General features: G+C 39.5%; 1 protein-coding gene across 3 annotated transcripts in view; it reads right to left on the reverse strand.

Moving 5' to 3' along the window:
- Positions 1 to 13,128: 13,128 nt before the first annotated feature.
- The window catches only part of ap2a1 (adaptor related protein complex 2 subunit alpha 1), a 54,655-nt gene continuing 51,323 nt past the window's right edge, over positions 13,129 to 16,460 (reverse strand). For all 3 annotated transcript variants that reach the window (XM_079252959.1, XM_079252958.1, XM_079252957.1), the window contains 2 exons: positions 15,829 to 15,963; positions 13,129 to 14,482 (listed from right to left, as the gene is read on the reverse strand). In XM_079252959.1, the coding sequence (XP_079109085.1) occupies positions 14,405 to 14,482; positions 15,829 to 15,963 (213 nt within the window). In that variant the 3' untranslated portion in view covers positions 13,129 to 14,404. The remainder of the gene's footprint in view (positions 14,483 to 15,828; positions 15,964 to 16,460) is intronic.

Genomic DNA, 16,460 nt, shown 5'->3' on the forward strand with positions numbered 1-16,460 from the left:
ACTGCACCTTTATTTATTAAATAAAACCAGGCCATCTCTCTACTGCACCTTTATTTATTAAATAAAACCAGGCCATCTCTCTACTGCACCTTTATTTATTAAATAAAACCAGGCCATCTCTCTACTGCACCTTTATTTATTAAATAAAACCAGGTCATCTCTCTACTGCACCTTTATTTATTAAATAAAACCAGGCCATCTCTCTACTGCACCTTTATTTATTAAATAAAACCAGGCCATCTCTCTACTGCACCTTTATTTATTAAATAAAACCAGGCCATCTCTCTACTGCACCTTTATTTATTAAATGAAACCAGGCCATCTCTCTACTGCACCTTTATTTATTAAATAAAACCAGGCCATCTCTCTACTGCACCTTTATTTATTAAATGAAACCAGGTCATCTCTCTACTGCACCTTTATTTATTAAATAAAACCAGGCCATCTCTCTACTGCACCTTTATTTATTAAATAAAACCAGGCCATCTCTCTACTGCACCTTTATTTATTAAATAAAACCAGGTCAACTCTCTACTGCACCTTTATTTATTAAATAAAACCAGGTCAACTCTCTACTGCACCTTTATTTATTAAATAAAACCAGGTCATCTCTCTACTGCACCTTTATTTATTAAATAAAACCAGGCCATCTCTCTACTGCACCTTTATTTATTAAATAAAACCAGGTCATCTCTCTACTGCACCTTTATTTATTAAATAAAACCAGGCCATCTCTCTACTGCACCTTTATTTATTAAATAAAACCAGGCCATCTCTCTACTGCACCTTTATTTATTAAATAAAACCAGGTCATCTCTCTACTGCACCTTTATTTATTAAATAAAACCAGGTCATCTCTCTACTGCACCTTTATTTATTAAATAAAACCAGGCCATCTCTCTACTGCACCTTTATTTATTAAATAAAACCAGGTCAACTCTCTACTGCACCTTTATTTATTAAATAAAACCAGGCCATCTCTCTACTGCACCTTTATTTATTAAATAAAACCAGGCCATCTCTCTACTGCACCTTTATTTATTAAATAAAACCAGGTCAACTCTCTACTGCACCTTTATTTATTAAATAAAACCAGGTCAACTCTCTACTGCACCTTTATTTATTAAATAAAACCAGGTCAACTCTCTACTGCACCTTTATTTATTAAATAAAACCAGGCCATCTCTCTACTGCACCTTTATTTATTAAATAAAACCAGGCCATCTCTCTACTGCACCTTTATTTATTAAATAAAACCAGGTCAACTCTCTACTGCACCTTTATTTATTAAATAAAACCAGGTCAACTCTCTACTGCACCTTTATTTATTAAATAAAACCAGGTCATCTCTCTACTGCACCTTTATTTATTAAATAAAACCAGGCCATCTCTCTACTGCACCTTTATTTATTAAATAAAACCAGGCCATCTCTCTACTGCACCTTTATTTATTAAATAAAACCAGGCCATCTCTCTACTGCACCTTTATTTATTAAATAAAACCAGGCCATCTCTCTACTGCACCTTTATTTATTAAATAAAACCAGGTCAACTCTCTACTGCACCTTTATTTATTAAATAAAACCAGGCCATCTCTCTACTGCACCTTTATTTATTAAATAAAACCAGGCCATCTCTCTACTGCACCTTTATTTATTAAATAAAACCAGGCCATCTCTCTACTGCACCTTTATTTATTAAATAAAACCAGGCCATCTCTCTACTGCACCTTTATTTATTAAATAAAACCAGGCCATCTCTCTACTGCACCTTTATTTATTAAATAAAACCAGGCCATCTCTCTACTGCACCTTTATTTATTAAATAAAACCAGGCCATCTCTCTACTGCACCTTTATTTATTAAATAAAACCAGGCCATCTCTCTACTGCACCTTTATTTATTAAATAAAACCAGGCCATCTCTCTACTGCACCTTTATTTATTAAATAAAACCAGGTCAACTCTCTACTGCACCTTTATTTATTAAATAAAACCAGGTCAACTCTCTACTGCACCTTTATTTATTAAATAAAACCAGGCCATCTCTCTACTGCACCTTTATTTATTAAATAAAACCAGGCCATCTCTCTACTGCACCTTTATTTATTAAATAAAACCAGGTCATCTCTCTACTGCACCTTTATTTATTAAATAAAACCAGGCCATCTCTCTACTGCACCTTTATTTATTAAATAAAACCAGGCCATCTCTCTACTGCACCTTTATTTATTAAATAAAACCAGGCCATCTCTCTACTGCACCTTTATTTATTAAATAAAACCAGGTCAACTCTCTACTGCACCTTTATTTATTAAATAAAACCAGGCCATCTCTCTACTGCACCTTTATTTATTAAATAAAACCAGGCCATCTCTCTACTGCACCTTTATTTATTAAATAAAACCAGGCCATCTCTCTACTGCACCTTTATTTATTAAATAAAACCAGGCCATCTCTCTACTGCACCTTTATTTATTAAATAAAACCAGGCCATCTCTCTACTGCACCTTTATTTATTAAATAAAACCAGGCCATCTCTCTACTGCACCTTTATTTATTAAATAAAACCAGACCATCTCTCTACTGCACCTTTATTTATTAAATAAAACCAGGCCATCTCTCTACTGCACCTTTATTTATTAAATAAAACCAGGCCAACTCTCTACTGCACCTTTATTTATTAAATAAAACCAGGCCATCTCTCTACTGCACCTTTATTTATTAAATAAAACCAGGCCATCTCTCTACTGCACCTTTATTTATTAAATAAAACCAGGCCATCTCTCTACTGCACCTTTATTTATTAAATAAAACCAGGCCATCTCTCTACTGCACCTTTATTTATTAAATAAAACCAGGCCATCTCTCTACTGCACCTTTATTTATTAAATAAAACCAGGTCATCTCTCTACTGCACCTTTATTTATTAAATAAAACCAGGCCATCTCTCTACTGCACCTTTATTTATTAAATAAAACCAGGCCATCTCTCTACTGCACCTTTATTTATTAAATAAAACCAGGCCATCTCTCTACTGCACCTTTATTTATTAAATAAAACCAGGTCAACTCTCTACTGTACCTTTATTTATTAAATAAAACCAGGTCAACTCTCTACTGCACCTTTATTTATTAAATAAAACCAGGTCATCTCTCTACTGCACCTTTATTTATTAAATAAAACCAGGCCATCTCTCTACTGCACCTTTATTTATTAAATAAAACCAGGTCATCTCTCTACTGCACCTTTATTTATTAAATAAAACCAGGCCATCTCTCTACTGCACCTTTATTTATTAAATAAAACCAGGCCATCTCTCTACTGCACCTTTATTTATTAAATAAAACCAGGCCATCTCTCTACTGCACCTTTATTTATTAAATAAAACCAGGCCATCTCTCTACTGCACCTTTATTTATTAAATAAAACCAGGCCATCTCTCTACTGCACCTTTATTTATTAAATAAAACCAGGTCAACTCTCTACTGCACCTTTATTTATTAAATAAAACCAGGTCATCTCTCTACTGCACCTTTATTTATTAAATAAAACCAGGCCATCTCTCTACTGCACCTTTATTTATTAAATAAAACCAGGCCATCTCTCTACTGCACCTTTATTTATTAAATAAAACCAGGTCAACTCTCTACTGCACCTTTATTTATTAAATAAAACCAGGCCATCTCTCTACTGCACCTTTATTTATTAAATAAAACCAGGCCATCTCTCTACTGCACCTTTATTTATTAAATAAAACCAGGCCATCTCTCTACTGCACCTTTATTTATTAAATAAAACCAGGTCATCTCTCTACTGCACCTTTATTTATTAAATAAAACCAGGCCATCTCTCTACTGCACCTTTATTTATTAAATAAAACCAGGCCATCTCTCTACTGCACCTTTATTTATTAAATAAAACCAGGCCATCTCTCTACTGCACCTTTATTTATTAAATAAAACCAGGCCATCTCTCTACTGCACCTTTATTTATTAAATAAAACCAGGCCATCTCTCTACTGCACCTTTATTTATTAAATAAAACCAGGTCAACTCTCTACTGCACCTTTATTTATTAAATAAAACCAGGCCATCTCTCTACTGCACCTTTATTTATTAAATAAAACCAGGCCGTCTCTCTACTGCACCTTTATTTATTAAATAAAACCAGGCCGTCTCTCTACTGCACCTTTATTTATTAAATAAAACCAGGCCGTCTCTCTACTGCACCTTTATTTATTAAATAAAACCAGGCCATCTCTCTACTGCACCTTTATTTATTAAATAAAACCAGGTCTTCTCTCTACTGCACCTTTATTTATTAAATAAAACCAGGTCAACTCTCTACTGCACCTTTATTTATTAAATAAAACCAGGCCATCTCTCTACTGCACCTTTATTTATTAAATGAAACCAGGCCATCTCTCTACTGCACCTTTATTTATTAAATAAAACCAGGTCATCTCTCTACTGCACCTTTATTTATTAAATAAAACCAGGTCAACTCTCTACTGCACCTTTATTTATTAAATAAAACCAGGCCATCTCTCTACTGCACCTTTATTTATTAAATAAAACCAGGCCGTCTCTCTACTGCACCTTTATTTATTAAATGAAACCAGGTCGTCTCTCTACTGCACCTTTATTTATTAAATAAAACCAGGCCGTCTCTCTACTGCACCTTTATTTATTAAATAAAACCAGGCCATCTCTCTACTGCACCTTTATTTATTAAATAAAACCAGGCCATCTCTCTACTGCACCTTTATTTATTAAATAAAACCAGGCCATCTCTCTACTGCACCTTTATTTATTAAATGAAACCAGGTCTTCTCTCTACTGCACCTTTATTTATTAAATAAAACCAGGCCATCTCTCTACTGCACCTTTATTTATTAAATAAAACCAGGCCATCTCTCTACTGCACCTTTATTTATTAAATGAAACCAGGTCTTCTCTCTACTGCACCTTTATTTATTAAATAAAACCAGGCCATCTCTCTACTGCACCTTTATTTATTAAATAAAACCAGGCCATCTCTCTACTGCACCTTTATTTATTAAATAAAACCAGGCCGTCTCTCTACTGCACCTTTATTTATTAAATAAAACCAGGCCGTCTCTCTACTGCACCTTTATTTATTAAATGAAACCAGGTCGTCTCTCTACTGCACCTTTATTTATTAAATAAAACCAGGCCATCTCTCTACTGCACCTTTATTTATTAAATGAAACCAGGTCGTCTCTCTACTGCACCTTTATTTATTAAATGAAACCAGGTTGTCTCTCTACTGCACCTTTATTTATTAAATAAAACCAGGTCAACTCTCTACTGCACCTTTATTTATTAAATAAAACCAGGTCATCTCTCTACTGCACCTTTATTTATTAAATAAAACCAGGCCATCTCTCTACTGCACCTTTATTTATTAAATAAAACCAGGTCATCTCTCTACTGCACCTTTATTTATTAAATAAAACCAGGCCATCTCTCTACTGCACCTTTATTTATTAAATAAAACCAGGCCATCTCTCTACTGCACCTTTATTTATTAAATAAAACCAGGTCATCTCTCTACTGCACCTTTATTTATTAAATAAAACCAGGCCATCTCTCTACTGCACCTTTATTTATTAAATAAAACCAGGCCATCTCTCTACTGCACCTTTATTTATTAAATAAAACCAGGTCAACTCTCTACTGCACCTTTATTTATTAAATAAAACCAGGTCAACTCTCTACTGCACCTTTATTTATTAAATAAAACCAGGTCATCTCTCTACTGCACCTTTATTTATTAAATAAAACCAGGCCATCTCTCTACTGCACCTTTATTTATTAAATAAAACCAGGCCATCTCTCTACTGCACCTTTATTTATTAAATAAAACCAGGCCATCTCTCTACTGCACCTTTATTTATTAAATAAAACCAGGCCATCTCTCTACTGCACCTTTATTTATTAAATAAAACCAGGCCATCTCTCTACTGCACCTTTATTTATTAAATAAAACCAGGCCATCTCTCTACTGCACCTTTATTTATTAAATAAAACCAGGTCATCTCTCTACTGCACCTTTATTTATTAAATAAAACCAGGCCATCTCTCTACTGCACCTTTATTTATTAAATAAAACCAGGCCATCTCTCTACTGCACCTTTATTTATTAAATAAAACCAGGCCATCTCTCTACTGCACCTTTATTTATTAAATAAAACCAGGCCATCTCTCTACTGCACCTTTATTTATTAAATAAAACCAGGCCATCTCTCTACTGCACCTTTATTTATTAAATAAAACCAGGCCATCTCTCTACTGCACCTTTATTTATTAAATAAAACCAGGCCATCTCTCTACTGCACCTTTATTTATTAAATAAAACCAGGTCAACTCTCTACTGCACCTTTATTTATTAAATAAAACCAGGCCATCTCTCTACTGCACCTTTATTTATTAAATAAAACCAGGTCAACTCTCTACTGCACCTTTATTTATTAAATGAAACCAGGCCATCTCTCTACTGCACCTTTATTTATTAAATAAAACCAGGTCATCTCTCTACTGCACCTTTATTTATTAAATAAAACCAGGCCATCTCTCTACTGCACCTTTATTTATTAAATGAAACCAGGCCATCTCTCTACTGCACCTTTATTTATTAAATAAAACCAGGCCATCTCTCTACTGCACCTTTATTTATTAAATAAAACCAGGCCATCTCTCTACTGCACCTTTATTTATTAAATAAAACCAGGCCATCTCTCTACTGCACCTTTATTTATTAAATAAAACCAGGTCTTCTCTCTACTGCACCTTTATTTATTAAATAAAACCAGGCCATCTCTCTACTGCACCTTTATTTATTAAATAAAACCAGGCCATCTCTCTACTGCACCTTTATTTATTAAATAAAACCAGGCCGTCTCTCTACTGCACCTTTATTTATTAAATAAAACCAGGCCATCTCTCTACTGCACCTTTATTTATTAAATAAAACCAGGTCGTCTCTCTACTGCACCTTTATTTATTAAATAAAACCAGGCCATCTCTCTACTGCACCTTTATTTATTAAATAAAACCAGGCCATCTCTCTACTGCACCTTTATTTATTAAATAAAACCAGGCCATCTCTCTACTGCACCTTTATTTATTAAATGAAACCAGGCCATCTCTCTACTGCACCTTTATTTATTAAATAAAACCAGGTCAACTCTCTACTGCACCTTTATTTATTAAATAAAACCAGGCCATCTCTCTACTGCACCTTTATTTATTAAATGAAACCAGGTCATCTCTCTACTGCACCTTTATTTATTAAATAAAACCAGGCCATCTCTCTACTGCACCTTTATTTATTAAATAAAACCAGGCCATCTCTCTACTGCACCTTTATTTATTAAATAAAACCAGGTCAACTCTCTACTGCACCTTTATTTATTAAATAAAACCAGGTCAACTCTCTACTGCACCTTTATTTATTAAATAAAACCAGGTCATCTCTCTACTGCACCTTTATTTATTAAATAAAACCAGGCCATCTCTCTACTGCACCTTTATTTATTAAATAAAACCAGGTCATCTCTCTACTGCACCTTTATTTATTAAATAAAACCAGGCCATCTCTCTACTGCACCTTTATTTATTAAATAAAACCAGGCCATCTCTCTACTGCACCTTTATTTATTAAATAAAACCAGGTCATCTCTCTACTGCACCTTTATTTATTAAATAAAACCAGGCCATCTCTCTACTGGACCTTTATTTATTAAATAAAACCAGGCCATCTCTCTACTGCACCTTTATTTATTAAATAAAACCAGGTCAACTCTCTACTGCACCTTTATTTATTAAATAAAACCAGGTCAACTCTCTACTGCACCTTTATTTATTAAATAAAACCAGGTCATCTCTCTACTGCACCTTTATTTATTAAATAAAACGAGGCCATCTCTCTACTGCACCTTTATTTATTAAATAAAACCAGGCCATCTCTCTACTGCACCTTTATTTATTAAATAAAACCAGGTCAACTCTCTACTGCACCTTTATTTATTAAATAAAACCAGGCCATCTCTCTACTGCACCTTTATTTATTAAATAAAACCAGGCCATCTCTCTACTGCACCTTTATTTATTAAATAAAACCAGGCCATCTCTCTACTGCACCTTTATTTATTAAATAAAACCAGGCCATCTCTCTACTGCACCTTTATTTATTAAATAAAACCAGGTCAACTCTCTACTGCACCTTTATTTATTAAATAAAACCAGGCCATCTCTCTACTGCACCTTTATTTATTAAATAAAACCAGGCCATCTCTCTACTGCACCTTTATTTATTAAATAAAACCAGGCCATCTCTCTACTGCACCTTTATTTATTAAATAAAACCAGGCCATCTCTCTACTGCACCTTTATTTATTAAATAAAACCAGGCCATCTCTCTACTGCACCTTTATTTATTAAATAAAACCAGGCCATCTCTCTACTGCACCTTTATTTATTAAATAAAACCAGGTCAACTCTCTACTGCACCTTTATTTATTAAATAAAACCAGGCCATCTCTCTACTGCACCTTTATTTATTAAATAAAACCAGGCCATCTCTCTACTGCACCTTTATTTATTAAATAAAACCAGGCCATCTCTCTACTGCACCTTTATTTATTAAATAAAACCAGGCCATCTCTCTACTGCACCTTTATTTATTAAATAAAACCAGGCCATCTCTCTACTGCACCTTTATTTATTAAATAAAACCAGGCCAACTCTCTACTGCACCTTTATTTATTAAATAAAACCAGGCCATCTCTCTACTGCACCTTTATTTATTAAATAAAACCAGGCCATCTCTCTACTGCACCTTTATTTATTAAATAAAACCAGGCCATCTCTCTACTGCACCTTTATTTATTAAATAAAACCAGGTCATCTCTCTACTGCACCTTTATTTATTAAATAAAACCAGGCCATCTCTCTACTGCACCTTTATTTATTAAATAAAACCAGGCCATCTCTCTACTGCACCTTTATTTATTAAATAAAACCAGGCCATCTCTCTACTGCACCTTTATTTATTAAATAAAACCAGGCCATCTCTCTACTGCACCTTTATTTATTAAATAAAACCAGGCCATCTCTCTACTGCACCTTTATTTATTAAATAAAACCAGGTCAACTCTCTACTGCACCTTTATTTATTAAATAAAACCAGGCCATCTCTCTACTGCACCTTTATTTATTAAATAAAACCAGGCCATCTCTCTACTGCACCTTTATTTATTAAATGAAACCAGGTCATCTCTCTACTGCACCTTTATTTATTAAATAAAACCAGGCCATCTCTCTACTGCACCTTTATTTATTAAATAAAACCAGGCCATCTCTCTACTGCACCTTTATTTATTAAATAAAACCAGGCCATCTCTCTACTGCACCTTTATTTATTAAATAAAACCAGGTCAACTCTCTACTGCACCTTTATTTATTAAATAAAACCAGGCCATCTCTCTACTGCACCTTTATTTATTAAATAAAACCAGGCCATCTCTCTACTGCACCGCCATCATTCACTGACCGGAAGTAAAGCTCCGCCTTTCCTCCTCTCCTTTCTGCCGGGTGTCGGACCGTTAGGTTCAGGATGGACAGGTGACCTGCGGTTGCCCCGCCCCTCAGAACCCCGTGACCGTTTCACGTGGTTGTGGTTCAATGAGATGTGACGTATTGATCAGTGATGTGACGTATTGATCAGTGATGTGACGTACTGATCAGAGACGTGACGTATTGATCAGTGATGTGACGTACTGATCAGTGATGTGACGTACTGATCAGTGATGTGACGTACTGATCAGTGATGTGACGTACTGATCAGTGACGTGACGTACTGATCAGAGACGTGACGTAGTGATCAGTGATGTGACGTACTGATCAGAGATGTGACGTACTGATCAGTGATGTGACTTATTGATCAGTGATGTGACGTACTGATCAGAGATGTGACGTACTGATCAGAGACGTGACGTACTGATCAGTGATGTGACGTATTGATCAGAGATGTGACGTATTGATCAGAGATGTGACGTACTGATCAGTGATGTGACGTACTGATCAGTGACGTGACGTACTGATCAGTGATGTGACGTACTGATCAGTGATGTGACGTATTGATCAGAGATGTGACGTACTGATCAGTGATGTGACGTACTGATCAGAGATGTGACGTACTGATCAGAGATGTGACGTAGTGATCAGAGATGTGACGTACTGATCAGAGACGTGACGTACTGATCAGTGATGTGACGTACTGATCAGTGATGTGACGTAGTGATCAGTGATGTGACGTACTGATCAGAGATGTGACGTACTGATCAGAGACGTGACGTACTGATCAGTGATGTGACGTACTGATCAGAGATGTGACGTACTGATCAGAGATGTGACGTAGTGATCAGAGATGTGACGTACTGATCAGTGATGTGACGTACTGATCAGTGATGTGACGTACTGATCAGTGATGTGACGTACTGATCAGAGATGTGACGTAGTGATCAGTGATGTGACGTACTGATCAGAGATGTGACGTACTGATCAGTGATGTGACGTACTGATCAGTGATGTGACGTAGTGATCAGAGACGTGACGTACTGATCAGTGATGTGACGTACTGATCAGAGATGTGACGTAGTGATCAGTGATGTGACGTACTGATCAGAGATGTGACGTAGTGATCAGAGATGTGACGTACTGATCAGAGACGTGACGTACTGATCAGTGATGTGACGTACTGATCAGTGATGTGACGTACTGATCAGAGATGTGACGTACTGATCAGAGACGTGACGTACTGATCAGTGATGTGACGTACTGATCAGAGATGTGACGTACTGATCAGAGATGTGACGTAGTGATCAGAGATGTGACGTACTGATCAGTGATGTGACGTACTGATCAGAGATGTGACGTATTGATCAGTGATGTGACGTACTGATCAGTGATGTGACGTACTGATCAGTGATGTGACGTAGTGATCAGAGATGTGACGTACTGATCAGTGATGTGACGTATTGATCAGTGATGTGACGTACTGATCAGTGATGTGACGTACTGATCAGTGATGTGACGTAGTGATCAGAGATGTGACGTACTGATCAGTGATGTGACGTAGTGATCAGAGATGTGACGTACTGATCAGTGATGTGACGTACTGATCAGAGATGTGACGTACTGATCAGTGATGTGACGTACTGATCAGAGATGTGACGTACTGATCAGTGATGTGACGTAGTGATCAGTGATGTGACGTACTGATCAGAGATGTGACGTACTGATCAGAGACGTGACGTACTGATCAGTGATGTGACGTAGTGATCAGTGATGTGACGTAGTGATCAGAGATGTAACGTACTGATCAGTGATGTGACGTACTGATCAGTGATGTGACGTAGTGATCAGAGATGTGACGTACTGATCAGAGATGTGACGTACTGATCAGAGATGTGACGTACTGATCAGTGATGTGACGTACTGATCAGTGATGTGACGTACTGATCAGAGACGTGACGTACTGATCAGAGATGTGACGTACTGATCAGAGATGTGACGTACTGATCAGTGATGTGACGTACTGATCAGAGACGTGACGTAGTGATCAGAGATGTGACGTACTGATCAGAGACGTGACGTACTGATCAGTGATGTGACGTAGTGATCAGAGATGTGACGTACTGATCAGTGATGTGACGTACTGATCAGAGACGTGACGTAGTGATCAGAGATGTGACGTACTGATCAGTGATGTGACGTAGTGATCAGAGATGTGACGTAGTGATCAGAGATGTGACGTACTGATCAGAGATGTGACGTATTGATCAGTGATGTGACGTAGTGATCAGAGATGTGACGTAGTGATCAGTGATGTGACGTAGTGATCAGAGATGTGACGTATTGATCAGTGATGTGACGTAGTGATCAGAGATGTGACGTACTGATCAGAGATGTGACGTACTGATCAGAGATGTGACGTACTGATCAGAGATGTGACGTACTGATCAGAGATGTGACGTACTGATCAGAGATGTGACGTACTGATCAGAGATGTGACGTATTGATCAGTGATGTGACGTAGTGATCAGAGATGTGACGTACTGATCAGAGATGTGACGTAGTGATCAGTGATGTGACGTAGTGATCAGAGATGTGACGTACTGATCAGAGATGTGACGTACTGATCAGAGATGTGACGTATTGATCAGTGATGTGACGTACTGATCAGAGATGTGACGTACTGATCAGTGATGTGACGTACTGATCAGTGATGTGACTTATTGATCAGTGATGTGACGTACTGATCAGAGATGTGACGTACTGATCAGAGATGTGACGTACTGATCAGAGATGTGACGTATTGATCAGTGATGTGACGTATTGATCAGTGATGTGACGTACTGATCAGAGATGTGACGTAGTGATCAGAGATGTGACGTAGTGATCAGTGATGTGACGTACTGATCAGAGATGTGACGTAGTGATCAGAGATGTGACGTAGTGATCAGAGATGTGACGTAGTGATCAGAGATGTGACGTATTGATCAGTGATGTGACGTACTGATCAGAGATGTGACGTACTGATCAGTGATGTGACGTACTGATCAGAGATGTGACGTAGTGATCAGAGATGTGACGTAGTGATCAGTGATGTGACGTACTGATCAGAGATGTGACGTAGTGATCAGAGATGTGACGTACTGATCAGAGATGTGACGTACTGATCAGTGATGTGACGTAGTGATCAGAGATGTGACGTACTGATCAGAGATGTGACGTATTGATCAGTGATGTGACGTACTGATCAGAGATGTGACGTACTGATCAGAGATGTGACGTACTGATCAGAGATGTGACGTATTGATCAGTGATGTGACGTACTGATCAGAGATGTGACGTACTGATCAGAGATGTGACGTACTGATCAGTGATGTGACGTAGTGATCAGTGATGTGACGTACTGATCAGAGATGTGACGTACTGATCAGTGATGTGACGTACTGATCAGAGATGTGACGTACTGATCAGAGATGTGCAGATGTGATGTATTGATCGTGACAGAAGACAGGAGGCCTTGCTGGGATATATGGCATAGTTTTACTTTCACATTTTTTCATTACAGAGTAAATCTTAATTCTAACAGGTATTGGACAGTTAACATCGATACACGAGGTTTCATGTGCTAGTGGATAGTGTGCGCGCGCACACACACATGCACACACACTCATGTAAACACTCACAGAATGACGACACTCCACTATAAAGTTCAACACCCTGATTTATCACGTGACCAGGACTTCCTCAGCTGCTTCCAGCCACGCTGGCTTTCACACAGGAGTATTTACAGAGACCCTGTAGGTGGGGGGCGGGGTTCCGACGTGTCCTCCACATGTCAGCTGCTCAGCCGCTACATCGCTGGTTGAACAGGCCGACCTGGCACCGACCGCCACGTCTCATTTGGCGGAGCAACGGTTGGAGCAGGTGGTTCAGTGTGGATAAGAAGCACTTTGCAGATCTTGCTTGAATAAAACCACCTTTCGTTTGTTGGGATTTAAGTGCCGAAGCGATCGGCTGTGATGCAACGCCCCTGAAGCCTGACCCCGCCCCCTCCGTTGCCATGGCGCCCGCTCTGCACCATCCTTCTAACCTGAGCAGCCGGGATGCCGGCACTCCGAACAAGCGTGACAGGAATGTTTCCGGAAACAACGATTCACTGGCACGCACGCACGCACGCACGCACCCACGCACGCACACACACACACACCCACACACACACACACACACACACACACACACACACACACACACACACACACACACACGGGGTGGAGGCTCGTTGCAGGGCTGCAGGACAGGAATGAGGACGATTGCAGCGGTGGGATCAGGAATGCTTCAGGAACCCTCGGGTCTCATCTCAGCCAATCACGGGCGCCTTTAACTCGTGCATGTGCTTGTATGTGTGTGCGCGCGCGCATGCAAATTTAAGAGCTTCTCCCAATTTACTGCCCAGGAATGTTCCACAAATGAAATTTCTCGTGCGTGCACACACACACACACGCAGACACACACACAGACACACACAGACACACACGCAGACACACACAGACCAGGTAGAGATAAACCAAAGCAGGATCATGATGGTGAGGGAGAGGTGGGATCAGAACATGACGAGGATAATGAGGATAATATTGCTGCTGCTGCAGGAGGCAGCGGCTGCGTTCCCTTATGAACTTTACACGGTTTTTCTCTTTTCCTTTTTAAATCAAAGATTCTTGTTGGAGGGAAGATGTGGCAGGACAGCTGGAGGGACAGGTCGCTGGTGGGGATGGTGGGAGCGCTGGTCACGGCAGAGCTACAACCTCTAGAACTGTTCGGCCAGCAGCTCACAGAGACGCCGCGACACCATGAACTTGCTGCAGCGCAGAGTCAGACGGTACATCTGCAGGCGGAAAGATCAGAGTCACACCGGGACAGTGAACACAACACAACTGGACTCCCAGACAAGCCGGTCCATTCAGCGAGGGGAAAGCCAGAACCGTACTAAACCCAGCAACGAGACCTAGGACTGCAGAGCAGCCAGAATGCTCCTTTCCCAGATGTTTCCGACCTGTGCGTTTCATAACTGTGTGTTTCGTACCTGTACCTGTGTGGTTCATACCTGTGCCTGTGTGGTTTGTACCTGTGCGTTTCGTAACTGAGGTTTTCATACCTGTACCTGTGTGGTACATACCTGTGCGTTACATAAATGTGGTTTTTGTACCTGTGCGTTTCGTACCTGTACCTGCGTGATTTGAACCTGTGCGTTTCGTACCTGTACCTGCGTGATTTGAACCTGTGCGTTTCGTATCTGCGTGATTTGAACCTGTGCGTTTCGTACCTCTACCTGTGCCTGTGTGGTACATACCAGTGTGTTTCTTAACTGTGGTTTTTGTACCTGTGCATATCGTACCTCTACCTGCATGGTTTGTACCTATGCGTTTCGTACCTCTACCTGCGTGGTTTGTACCTGTGCATTTCGTACCTCTACGTGCGTGGTTTGTACCTGTGTGGTTCGTACCTCTACCTGCGTGATTTGTACCTGTGTGGTTCATACCTGTGCCTGTGTGGTTTGTACCTGTGAGTTTCGTCCCTCTACCTGCGTGGTTTGTACCTGTGCATTTCGTACCTCTACGTGCGTGGTTTGTACCTGTGTGGTTCGTACCTCTACCTGCGTGGTTTGTACCTGTGCATTTCGTACCTCTACGTGCGTGGTTTGTACCTGTGTGGTTCGTACCTCTACCTGCGTGGTTTGTACCTGTGCGTTTCGTACCTCTGCCTGCGTGATTTGTACCTGTGTGGTTCATACCTGTGCCTGTGTGGTTTGTACCTGTGAGTTTCGTCCCTCTACCTGCGTGGTTTGCACTTGTGCTTGTGTGTTTCGTACCTGTACCAGTGTGGTTCGTACCTGTGCGTTTCGTACCTGTACCTGTATGGTTTTTGTACCTGTGCGTTTTGTACCTCTACCTGCGTGGTTTGTACCTGTGTGTTTCGTAACTGGTTTTCTTACTTGTGCGTTTTGTACCTGTACCTGTGCGTTTCGTACCTGTACCTGTGTGGTACATACCTGTGCGTTTCATAACTGTGGTTTTCGTACCTGAGCGTTTCGTACCTGTACCTGTGTGCTTCGTACCTGTTCGGTTCGTACCTGTGCGGTTTGTACCTGTGTCTGTGTGTTTCGTACCTCTACCTGTGCGTTTTGTACCTGTGCCTGTGTGTGTTTCGTGCCTGTACCAGTGTGGTTCTTACCTGTGCCTGTGCGTTGGGCTCCAGTCTGAGCAGACAGCCCACCTGCTGGCCCTTGGTTTGAATGACTCCAGCACAAACATAGTTTTCCGGGTTTGGATCAACGTTGTCCAGCAGAGCCATTCCTAATCCCAGCAGCTGCAAACACAGACAGAAACAAACATTCCTAAAACACTAAATTGTTTTAAACCTTTTTCTTGACTAGTCAGAGAATAATAAATAAACAACAACAATAAACAACAGCGGACCAGAAAAGCATGAAGATGGAAATACTTCACCAAGATGAAATCTGGTACCGTATTCCTCTGGCCACAGGGCCACTAAGGCGCAGCCTGAATTACGGAGGCCACTTTTGACTTCAGGTCAGACATAAGACTTTTATGTCTTAAACAAGCACTTTCTCACGCCCCTTATTAGGCGCGTGCTACAACTGAAGTAAAACAGGGAGTTTGGTTGAACTTTATTCAAAACAGTACTTGCACTTTTTTCTTTTTTTAATCAGTCCATTGTAGCAAATCTGTTAAAGTCCTCATCTTCTGTGTCGGAATTAAATTCACCATGAAGCATAGCGGGTTCTCTCTCTTCGTTGTTGGAGTCGTTGCTGGGTGGATGTTCAGCAACAATTCCAGCTTTTG

Source organism: Telmatherina bonti (genome assembly GCF_933228915.1).
Source record: "Telmatherina bonti genome assembly, chromosome: 14".
In the NCBI taxonomy this organism is placed as follows: Eukaryota; Metazoa; Chordata; class Actinopteri; order Atheriniformes; family Telmatherinidae; genus Telmatherina; species Telmatherina bonti.